The 11,798-nt window shown below is 46.8% G+C and overlaps 1 protein-coding gene across 1 annotated transcript; it reads left to right on the forward strand.

Moving 5' to 3' along the window:
• Positions 1 to 6,277: 6,277 nt before the first annotated feature.
• Positions 6,278 to 7,245, forward strand: LOC136523431 (uncharacterized mitochondrial protein AtMg00860-like). Its single transcript, XM_066517117.1, has 2 exons — positions 6,278 to 6,337; positions 6,889 to 7,245. The coding sequence occupies exons 1-2, from the start codon at positions 6,278 to 6,280 to the stop codon at positions 7,243 to 7,245; spliced, it is 417 nt and encodes a 138-aa protein (XP_066373214.1).
• The last annotated feature ends 4,553 nt before the right edge of the window (positions 7,246 to 11,798 follow it).

Below are 11,798 nucleotides of genomic sequence, written 5' to 3' on the forward strand. Positions count from 1 at the left end.
GAGTAAGGTGGTCCTGCGGTCCAATTGGGTGGAGGGAGGCCATAGGCAAGGAAACGCGGCGGCAGCCTAGAGCTCGACCGGAGGCGGCGGCTTACTGGCGGCGGTGCTCCGGTGGCCGATGGCTTGGGCGAGCGTGCGCGCGAGGTGCAGCACGACGAGGCAAAGGCGGTGGTGCACGTAGTTGCTGATGAGGACATGGCACCTTCGGATATGAACAATGATTATAAGGAGCGCTCGTTCCTACATTTGCATAGTGACTTTGGTTATAATTCACTTGGTTCCACATGTACATGTCACTATTTGATTGTAGGTTCAAATGTGTTTCATAATGGAAGTTCATCAAAGTTGAACTTTTGGTTCGTCGGCAGCCCGACAGTGCCTCATTGGGAAGGCCATAACTCATCCATCCGGAGTGCGATCGAGGTCAATAAGCACTTGATGGAAAGCTTGTTTGATAAGGTTTCAAATAGATCTAGTTCCATATCAATATCACGTCGGCAAGGCCTCTAAATCACCAATATATTCTGTCGCTATTTCTGGCGGGAGCTACACTGTTGTCATGGGCTTGTTATTCATCCTTGGGACCCTGGCCCAAGTGGAAGCACACCCCAAGGACTTGGAGAACCCACCAAGAAAGCCCTTGGACGTCCTTCTCCTTGGCCACCACCTTAGGAGGCCAGCAAGGACATCCAAACTAAGCCAGAGGCCCAGTCCAATCCGAGTTCGAGTCTGCCTCGGTCATCAGGACTAGTCTACAATAAAACGGACACCCAGGACGCATCCGAACTCCGTTTTCAATGATCCATATATGGATGGAAAGATAATTTGATAAGGAAGCTAATCCAAGTGGTCTCACATCAAAATCTCTTCGGAATCAACAAGAATCGTTAAAACAAGTCAGCGTCCAGAATCTATCAGGGTGTTGCGACACCTTCTTTTGGGCCGTTGGGCCTTGTAACGTGTTGGAACACCTTTAGGACATGAAGAGGGATCCTTGGACATACCTTAGGCTATATAATCAATAGCCACCACCTACTTTAGGGTTTGTGGTTTTGTTTTAGATCAATCTGTCATTGAACAGTCACCGTTATCGGTTTGCAAGACCCCAACTTCGAGTGCTTAATCATTCATCTGCAATTGTCACTTTAATTGAGTTGCTTTTTACCTTGTTCTTGCTTGTGTTCTTTAATTTGCAGCAGGGATTAGCCTTCTTGGTGAGGTTAACTGAATTGTGATACGGTTGATAACCAGAAGAGACGTGGTGCTAAGGTTGTAGGGTTTAGATCTTTCGATCTGAAACCGGATCGGTGTGTCGCTCTCTGAACAAATCATTGTTTATCTTGAACCTGACGAAAGATCGGGATCCCCGTCTACATTAAGGTATACCGTCAGGTTCACATTTATTCCCTAGTTTTGAGTGTTTCGCATTTATCCCATAGTCCAGTGCCATACTTTTATTTTCTGTCCTAGAAGCTTCCGCGTCATAGCCTTTGCATATTTCAGTTTCAGATACCGTTGTTGAGTTTGTGTCCTAGGTCAAAGTCTTATTGCTAGTTTAGATTGTGTTCTTTTTTAGTTTGTGTTGATCCCTCCACCCGCCGCTATTCCGTATCACCATCGGTTTACATCTTGTGTCCACTAAAACCCTTATTCGAGCAGCTTTCTTAAAACAGTCATAACTTTTGTATCCGAACTCGAAACGGGGAAAATTGTATATCTACGGAGAACGCCAGAAAATTTTAGATCTATTTCATCCCAGCATGTCTGGGTTCGCAAAAATTAGATTTACGAAATTCGATTAGGAAAATTAAGTTTCTGGGCCCACAAGTTTTAGTATGCTTTTTAGAGCACAGTCCTAATTTTCTATAGGCCACATCTTTTATTTAATTGAGCTCAAATTTTTTGTGGTTTATTCTTGTGTGCTCCTTGCTGAAAAAAAAATATCAAAAAAGCAAAAGCAAGAAAAAAAGATTGGACAAAAAAAATAATAAAAGAAAAAAATAGTAAAAGAGAATAGAAGATATCGAAAAGGAGCACATAAGGAACACTCAATAGCTCTATTGTTTGTGGTACCTTTTGCCTTGTTCATATCCGTTGCTACCTTTAATACTTGTTTTCTTTCGTCCTTGTTTCCTCTCTTGTTTATCACAACTGATGATAGGAACACGTATAGGCCAGCAACTAGGATAAGTGCTCTAGACATTTATTCAATATTGTTGTCTGTCACTGACTTGTGTGCCACATATATATATTTATTTTTCTTTTGCGTGCCTCCCAAGCTCCACATATATTTCAGATCGGTACAGAAAAAGACCCTTGTAATCTCGGTACCACTGCCTCATAGGTATCATGAACCAGCCGCCGGTTGTACCGCCACTGCTTGCGTTGGTAAGAACTTTGTAAGAGCTTGGTAAGACGCTTCTACTTGCTGTGAAAAGTGACACCACTGCAACCACATAGTCATTTGGTAGGGATAACTTTCACCGTTTGTTCTTTGTTTTTATGTTTACAATGACAGGTTGTTCGTATCCACCAACTTATGATGGTATAGGTGCTGATGAGTACATGGAGTGGGAAATTGCCATCGATAACATATTTGCTACTCGCTTTATGTGTCCAAGGAGAAAGGTAAAAAATGTAGCTAGTATTTTGTGACATTCTGCTTTATCTTGGTGGGAGTCTTTAGATCCTTCTGATAAACCTCAAACTTGGAATGATATAAAACTTCTTATGCGAGAAACCTTTGTTAATCCACCTCCTGTTTTGACTTCGTATGCTGAGGTGCACCATTTAGAGGAAGAGTCTGTTGTTATTCCTGTTGCTATGACTAACCTTCTACAGAATAATGTACATAAGCGAGAGGATAACGTGGAAGAAAATGAGGAGCTCACAACCTCATATGCAAATTTAGAACCATCACTTCACCATACACCTATTACTCCTGCTGAGAACACAGGTAATGCCCATGGTCCTACACTCACGGAAGGTGAAAATTGTCTTAATGTACTAAATTTTTCCACAAATCATGCTGTCATAGAGCAATTGTTAGTGGAACCCTCTCTTGATTTATCTTTGTCCCATGATAATTTGCTTGATGTTCCTTGTGACAAAGATGAATTGGTTGAAGATGCTTTAGTTTTACATGTTTTGGAACCAATTACTTATGCTGAACATAAAAATTTGCTTCCCATTGCTACCGAAAAAGATGAAAAGAAATTATTGTATTCTTCAAATACTTTGGGTTATATTGAGTTTGATACTTTATATGCTCTTAGTAGTTTAGAAGAGAAACTTAAATGTGTTGAATTGTCATGATTGTCTACTTGTACATATCACTTTATTGGCAAATATAATTGTAAACGAGAGTATATGGTGCATCGTGTCTATATTTGTTCAACTCTGAAATCTCCTTTCATTGTGCAAAAATATGATCAACTAGAGGACACCAATAGCGATAATGTTGTCATGTCGAAATCCCCAAGTTTTGTAATGAGGCAACAGGTTAAGTTTCAAGAAGGGGAGCAATGTTGGCTACTACCGACAACTTGTCCACCAGCTAAGCTCAAACCGAGGACGGTTTGTTGTCAAGAAGGGGAGGATGATGAGGACATGGCACCTTCGAATACGAACAATGATTATAAGGTGCGCTCGTTCCTACATTTGCATAGTGACTTTGGTTATAATTCACTTGGTTCCACATGTACATGTCACTATTTGATTGTAGGTTCAAATGTGTTTCATAATAGAAGTTCATCAAAGTTAAACTTTTGGTTCGTCGGCAGCCCGACAGTGTCTCATTGGGAAGGCCATAACTCATCCATCCGGAATGCAATCGAGGTCAATGAGCACTTGATGGAAAGCTTGTTTGATAAGGTTTCAAATAGATCTAGTTCCATATCAATATCACATCGGCAAGGCCTCCAAATCACTAATATATTCTGTTGCTATTTCTGGCGGGAGCTACACTGTTGTCATGGGCTTGTTATTCATCCTTGGGACCCTGGCCCAAGTGGAAGCACACCCCAAGGACTTGGAGAACCCACCAAGAAAGCCCTTGGACGTCCTCCTCCTTGGCCACCACCTTAGGAGGCCAGCAAGGACGTCCAAACCAAGCCAGAGGCCCAGTCCAATCCGAGTTCGAGTCTGTCTCGGTCATCAGGACTAGTCTGCAATAAAATGGACGCCCAGGATGCATCCGAACTCCGTTTTCGATGATCCACATATGGCTGGAAAGACAATTTGATAAGGAAGCCAATCCAAGTGGTCTCACATCAAAAGCTCTTCGGAATCAATAGAAATCATCAAAACAAGTCAGCGCCCAGAATCTATCAGGGTGTTGCGACACCTTCTTTTGGGCCGTTGGGCCTTGTAACGTGTTGGGACACCTTTAGGACATGAAGAGGGATCCTTGGACATCCCTTAGGCTATATAATCAGTAGCCACCACCTACTTTAGGGTTTGGGGTTTTGTTTTAGATCAATCTGTCATTGAACAGTCACCGTTATCGGTTTGCAAGACCCCAACTTCGAGTGCTTAATCATTCATCTGCAATTGTCACTTTAATTGAGTTGCTTTTTATCTTGTTCTTGCTTGTGTTCTTCGATTCGCAGCAGGGATTAGCCTTCTTGGCGAGGTCAACCAGATTGTGACACGGTTGATAACTAGAGGAGACGTGGTGCTAAGGTTGCAGGGTTCGGGTCTTTGTGATCTGAAACCGGATCGGTGTGTCGCTCTCCGAACAAATCGTTGTTTATCTTGAACCTGACGGAAGATCAGGATCCCCATCTACATTAGCTGTGGCCGTGGGGGCTTGGAGCGGCGAGGACGCGGCGGTAGCAAGCTCGGCCAGCCAGCCATGGTGGCCACGCTCTGGCACACGCGACGGGAGCGAGAGAAGGCAGGCAGGAGGCGAATGGAGAGCGACGAGTGAGCAGAGGAAGCTCGGGCATCCGCATTTAGGGTGCAGGGGCCGGGCGGCGCATGGCGATGGAGAGGGCGTGCGGCGTCCAGGTGGGGTGCTCAGCTCGGGCATGGAGGACACGTCCAGGACACGCGTCACCCTATGAGGCAATTCTCCGAACAGGTGGCGGGCGACGGTGAGGGTGAGGTAGGAAGCCGATTTGGGCCTTCTCGGGTGCGAATTGGACATTGGGCCTAAAACGAAGTTTGAAGCCCACGAACTACTCTTCATTTTTCATTTAGAGACTAAGGTCATTAGAGCTCTTCAACAGCGGGTAATTAAGCCACAAACTGTCAGTGTCGGCGCCTTGATAACGGTCACGGAAATTCACTTTCAGAAGTCAAAACTCGGTCAAACTCAGTGCAACTTTTTGCATGCTCTTCTCCATAATATAACCTTCAACTTTTATTTTTGGACCAACTCAAGTTGCTTAACAAATTTCGGAGAACGTGGAATGCTAACGTCGTTGCTTAGCGAAACTCCAGACTTAGAATATTTCTAAGTGCTGAAAACAACAGCAAATTCGATCTTGTGACCTTGATTTGACTTACTTCCAAGCTGATCTAGCTCTTAGTCCAAAAACAAACTTTGTTCTACATGATATGGACTACAACTTTCATTTAAGGTCCAACCTCAAAACTAGTATAGAACCTGCTGTTCTACTTTGACCAAAGTAGGATCACGTTGAAGCTTAAATTATCCTTTTTGATCCATTGGAGTATTTTCTTGGCATTTGCCCAACATGAACCTTTCATGACTTTTGTTGTAGAGTTCATCTAGAGTCATTTGGGCAAGTTTGCAAGGTTTGGTTGATGACCTACATTTCCATTCACTTAATAGTGCAATTCAAGCACTTAGCAAAGTCATTCCAATAAGGATATAACTTATCATTTTATGTGACTTTTTGATTCCAAACTTCCTAAAACTTTTCCAGTGATCAATATAGATGGATATTGATGTGAGACATATGAAAGAAGCACCTTCAACATCACTTAGGTATATATATCTGAAAAGGGCCAATATACAAGCAAAGGTGTAATATCCAAGTTTAGGTTGGGGCTCAATTCCATAGGTTTGACCTTGACATCTTCATCATCACTTAATATGCCATGTTTGAGCTTAAACCCATTGCTTAACTAGTGGCAAACACCTGGGGTGTTACAGACCTTGGGTCCCATCTTGTGGGATTTTGAGGCCATGACACTGTCCTTCTGGCGCGACGGTAGACGCGTCCTTTGGCAGGGCGTGCGCAGCCATGACGTGGCAGTCCCATAGCAGCACCTCGCTGCACTCTTCATCGATGCCCAGCAGCCACTCATGGACTTGCTGCTACAGCAGCAGAGCGCCGTCTTCGATGAGCCCACAGGGCTCCCAGCGGTGCGCCTATACGACCACCGCATCCACCTACTACCCGACACCGCTCCGGTCACAATGCGCCCGTACCGCTACCCCTAGCTGCAGAAGGACGAGCTGGAATGATAGTGTGCGCCCATGCTCGCCCAGGGCATCATCCGACCGAGCACCTCTCCGTTCTCTGCACCCGTCTTGTTGGTATGGAAGGCGGACAAGTCTTGGTGCTTTTGCATCGACTACCACGCCCTCAACGCCAAGACTTCCAAGGACAAGTTCCCGATTCTAGTGGTGGATGAGCTGCTTGATGAGCTCCAAGGCGCTCGCTTCTTCACCAAGCTCGATCTGCGCTCTGGTATCATTAGGTGCGGATGCATTCCGACGACATCGATAAGACTACCTTCCACACGCATCATGACCACTACGAGTTCCTGGTGATGTCGTTTGGGCTCTCCAATGCCCCAGCAACTTTCTAGACCTTGATGAACGATGTGCTCTGACCCTACCTATGGAGGTTCGTGCTGGTATTTTTCAATGATATTTTGATCTACAGCTCTTCATGGGCTGAGCACCTGTAGCACGTCAACATCGTCCTCAATGCGTCGCGGGCACATCATCTTCACCTGAAGCGCTCCAAGTGCTCATTTGGGGCGACATCGGTGGCCTATCTAGGCCATGTGATCTCCGAGGGCGGCGTTGCCATGGATGCCGACAAGGTCTCCGCCGTTGCGGCATGGTCGACGCCACGCTCCACCCGGGGCCTCCCCAACTTTTTGGGCCTCGCGGGCTACTACTGGAAGTTCATCTGGGACTTCGGCCTCATCGCAGCACCGCTCACGCGTCTCTTACGGCGAGATGTGTTTGCATGGGACGATGACGCAGCAGTAGCATTCGAGGAGCTCAAGAGCGCCTTGACCACAGGGCCTGTTCTCTAGATGTCGGACTTCGCCACGACCTTTGTTGTCGACTGCGATGTGTCGGGTGTGGGGTTCGGCGCTGTCCTACATCAGGGCGTGGGACCCCTCGCCTACTTCAGCAGGCCCTTTGCTACCCGGCACTTGAAGCTTGCAGCATATGAGTGGGAGCTGATCGGCCTGGTGCAGGCAGTGCGCCATTGGTGTCCATACTTGTGGGGGCGTCATTTTATGGTTCGTACTAACCACTACAGTCTCAAATTTTTGCTTGATCAGCGCCTATCCACCGTTTCGCAGCATCAATGGATCAGTAAGCTCTTCGGCTTCGACTTCTCTGTGGAGTACCGCCTGGGGCATCTGAACACCGTGGCGGACGCTTTGTCTCACTGGGGTGTAGAGGAGGGGGCCACAGCCACCATGGAGGGGGCGACTGTGGCTGTTCATGCCCTGTCCGGGCCAACCTTCGCCCTCCTAGATGACATCAGGCGGGCAACAGCGACCATGTCCGATGGCCAGCAGCTCCTCCAGCAGTTCCGGGCCGGCGAGCTCTCAGAGCCGTGGCACCTCGACGACGAGCTCTTTCTCCATGGGTCCCGCATCTTTGTACCGGACCATGGGGACCTGCGCCACCAGGTGCTCCTCCTGGCGCACTCGGCTAGCCACGAGGGAGTCTAGAAGACCCTCCATCGCCTCCGCGCCGATTTCTACATTCCACGGGATCGCGTGTTGGTTCAAGATTGGGTGTGTTCTTGCACCACCTGCTAGAAGAACAAGACGGAGACGTTGCAACCGGCGGGGCTGCTGCAGCCCCTCGAGGTGCCGTCCCAAGTGTGGGCTGACATCTCTATGGACGTCATCGAGGGGCTGCCTAAGGTCGGTGATAAGTCTGTCATTCTCACCGTGGTGGATCGCTTCTCCAAGTACGCCCACTTCATCGCGCTCGGACACCCCTACACCACCACGACCGTCTCCCGGGCCTTCTTCGATGGCATTGTCCATCTTCATGGGTTCCTGCTGTCCATTGTCGGTACCGGGACCCCGTGTTTACCGGGCACGTGTGGCGGGATCTCTTCCGGATGGCCGGCGTTAAACTCCACATGAGTACGGCATTCCACCCGCAGACGGATGGACAATCTGAGGTGGTCAACAAGGTCATCGCCATGTACTTGCGCTGTGTGATGGGCGATCACCCGCGTGCATGGGTGGACTGGCTCTCGTGGGTGTAGTATTTCTATAATACCTCCTTCCACACCACCCTGCGCGCCACTCCCTTCGAGGTCATCTACGGTCGGTCTCCTCTGCCAATGTTGCCCTACACGCCAGGGACGGCGTGTACGGAGGCTGCTGATGCTCTTCTACGATCCCAGGATGAGGTCCTGGCCGAGGTTCGCCAACGTCTTTTGCAGGCCCAGCAGTTGTCAAAGAGGTATTATGATGCAGGGCATCGCGATGTGGAGTTCCAAGTGGGTGATTAGGTCTGGCTGCGGTTGCTGCACCGCACGGCGCAGTCCCTTGAGCCGGGCACCAAAGGCAAGCTCGGTCCCCGCTACGCAGGGCCCTTCCACGTCCTGGAACGCATCGGTCGGGTGGCGTATCGTCTGCAGCTGTCGGAGGGTGCTCGTTTACATGATGTCTTCCACGTGGGCTTGCTCAAGCGCCACAAAGGGGACTCGCCAGCAACGCTGGGCGTCCTTGAGCTGACCCTGGACGGTCGGCTGCTGCCAGCTCCTACCAAGGCGCTCCGGGCTCAGCAACGCCGGGGGTGCCTGGCACGTACTCATCTAGTGGCGCGGCTTCTCCGAGGAGGATGCAACATGGGAGTCCATCGACGAGTTCCGCACCCTCTACCCCGACTTCCAGCTCGAGGACAAGCTGTTTGCGCAGTCGGGGAGAGATGTTATGACCGACACCTATTATACAAGGCGTACAAGGCGTAGGCCTATGACTGGCTAGGGGCTGTCGGCCAGGGGGCCTGGGGGCCTAAAAGCCCATAGTTATTTTATGTATTCCTATTATTATTAGAGAAATTATTATTAGAGAGAAGTATAAATACTTGTAAAGACTTTGAGATTGGATTAAGCAGAAACAGAGTTGTTTCCGGCTTCCTGAAGGGAGCCGGGATTTTCTAACCCTAGCCGCCTCCTGCTGTTGTCGTGTGTGAACAGTGACGCAACTACTGTAGCACCGCTAGATTTCTAGGGCTACAGCAACAGCCGCCGCACTCTCGCCGCCACAGCCCCTCGCTGCCGTCGAGAGTACAGACCACGTCCTCTCCTCTTCCACCCCTATAACTTATGCAGTAACGCCGATAGGGTATCAAGTCCTATCAACTTCACTTCAAAAATGAGCTGTTAGTATTGCTCAACCTGGATTTTTGGGCTCTCATTTTAGTCTTGTGGCTTGGTGCTTACGTTTACATGTTCTGAATTCTGCAAAACTTAAAGAATGAATACTTTTGTCTATGTATTCTTCATGTTGTTAAATATTCTGCAAATATTAATGTGAACATTGAAGTCTGTGATCTGTAAGTTTTGATGTAGGGGGAACATGAAGATTCTGTTGCTAAACACTGAAGCTTTCAGGAGTTCGTTTTGTTATGCTATATAGGATAGCCCTGTGTATTTTAGTTATGTAGTATTTTTTTTAGATAATGGATAGAAATCTTTTAAATGCGTATATTGTGATGGATTTGTGGTCATACAAAAATGGATCGAGTTCGGAACGATGATATATGTGATCGTCTAGAGGTAGCACCAATTGAAGAAAAGCTTGTGCAACATCGGTTGAGGTGGTGGCCATGTCCAAATGAGACCTTCAGAGGCACCAGTGCATTGTGGAGTCCTAAGCTAAGTTAATAATATGAGGAGAGGTAGAGAAAGACCGAAATTGACATGGGGAGGTAATAAAAAGATATTTGAAACATTGGGATATACCTAGAGATGTCTAAATAGGAGTGCTTGGAAAACAGCTATTGAAGTGCCTGAACCATAACTTAGGGTTTTTGGTGAGTTTCAACTCTAGTCTACCCTAACTTGCTTGGACTGAAAGTTGTTGTTTAGAAATCTTTAGTTATGTAGTATATCTGATAAACCTGAGCTTACGCTCCGCTTTCCTCTGTTCAGAGCTGTTGCTTCTGTTCAAAAAAGAAATGTTGAAACTGCTGAAAATTGTGCAATGCAGAGTAGCATTAGTGACTTTGCTGTCGCTGTAGTTTCACCAACAATTGCAACCTGGCATTGTTTTTCTTCCCTTAATGCTTCGTTCGGCTTACCCCATATTCGATATGTTCGGCTTCTTTTTTCAGCCGGAACAGTATTTTTTTCTCACAACAAGTCAGCTAGAACGGTGTTTTCAGCCAGTTTCTATCAAAATTCTGTCAGCCAAACGGGGCCAATGATCTCATGATTCTGACAATTTTAATGTTTGGTGCTCTTCTGGAGCTGTTGTCTTGATTCATCAAATTTTGTTCCATCGCTCATTGTGCAGGTAGAGTCAAAAAGAGTTCTGTCAGATTTCCGAACAGATTTTAGTTCCTGCCCTATCAGAGTTTCATTGGCTGAAGTGTCGTTTGGGTTTGTGAGGAGCGGATTCTTTATGCTGCGTAGAAATCACACTGTAAACGATGAGTTTTTTTCCTAGAGATTGTTTGAGGTGAACTTGATCCAGCTACCCTTCAGGAAATGGAGAAATTAGGAAACTTCACCCGGAAGCCGAATTGGTCAAAATGAGTTCTGTCTCTACAAGTCTACAACAATGGTAGGCCCAAAATTATCCATCAGCCCGGCCCAAGACGAAATACAGGCCCGTATACTATCTCATGGTATCCATCAGCCCGGCCCAAAAGTGGTGGGCTCTTCTCGTTCCCCTGTCAAAACTTCGGCGATGATCGCTGGAGCAGCTTTTCCGAGCAAATAACTGATTTACTGACCAATTCAATGCCCTTCTGCGTTGATCTATTTAGTATGCTGTGTGATTGGCTTGCACGATGGATAGTCTAGTGGTGACAAGGGAAAGCGATTCCCTAAGAAAATTCACGTATGGGTGAAAACGGTACGGATATTTTTCGACCGTATTCGAGACCGAATCTGTTTAGAGGAGTTGATCTGTCCGTATCCGAATCCGGATATTCAACATCCCACACCATATCTGTATCCGAATACTCAAATTGCATATTTACGATGTTGATATCCAACCGTCTCCTATCCGGTATGGTTGACACTATCCGTATTCGAATCCGAATCCGGACAGAAATATGAAAACAAATGTAATATCAGCGATATCCGTCCGTATCCGATCCATTTTCATCCCTAAATTCATAGGTCAATATTGTTTCTGAATATTTGGGCGAGCATACCATTACGGTATTCCTTATGAAATTTCACACAGGTCAATGTTCATGGTCCTTTCAGAACACTAGAACTTTTCAAGATTCTTGCAGAAATTTGACTGCTTCCTACATAATTTAAATCATTTGAAATCTTTTCAAGATTCTTGCAGCAATTTGACTGCTTCCTACAGAATTTAAATCATTTGATTTTTTTAACGGAAACCAACACGGGAGAAGAAACCAAGCA

The sequence above is a fragment of the Miscanthus floridulus genome, chromosome 18 (genome assembly GCF_019320115.1).
Source record: "Miscanthus floridulus cultivar M001 chromosome 18, ASM1932011v1, whole genome shotgun sequence".
Taxonomy (NCBI): domain Eukaryota; kingdom Viridiplantae; phylum Streptophyta; class Magnoliopsida; order Poales; family Poaceae; genus Miscanthus; species Miscanthus floridulus.

What these genes read in the sequence shown, in the direction of transcription:
- LOC136523431 (XM_066517117.1), top strand. Translation starts at nt 6,278, where the DNA reads ATGGACTTGCTGCTACAGCAGCAGAGCGCCGTCTTCGATGAGCCCACA. An exon ending in AGCCCACAGGGCTCCCAGCG is followed by an intron (nt 6,338 to 6,888) that starts GTGCGCCTATAC and finishes GAGCACCTGTAG; the next exon opens with CACGTCAACATCGTCCTCAA.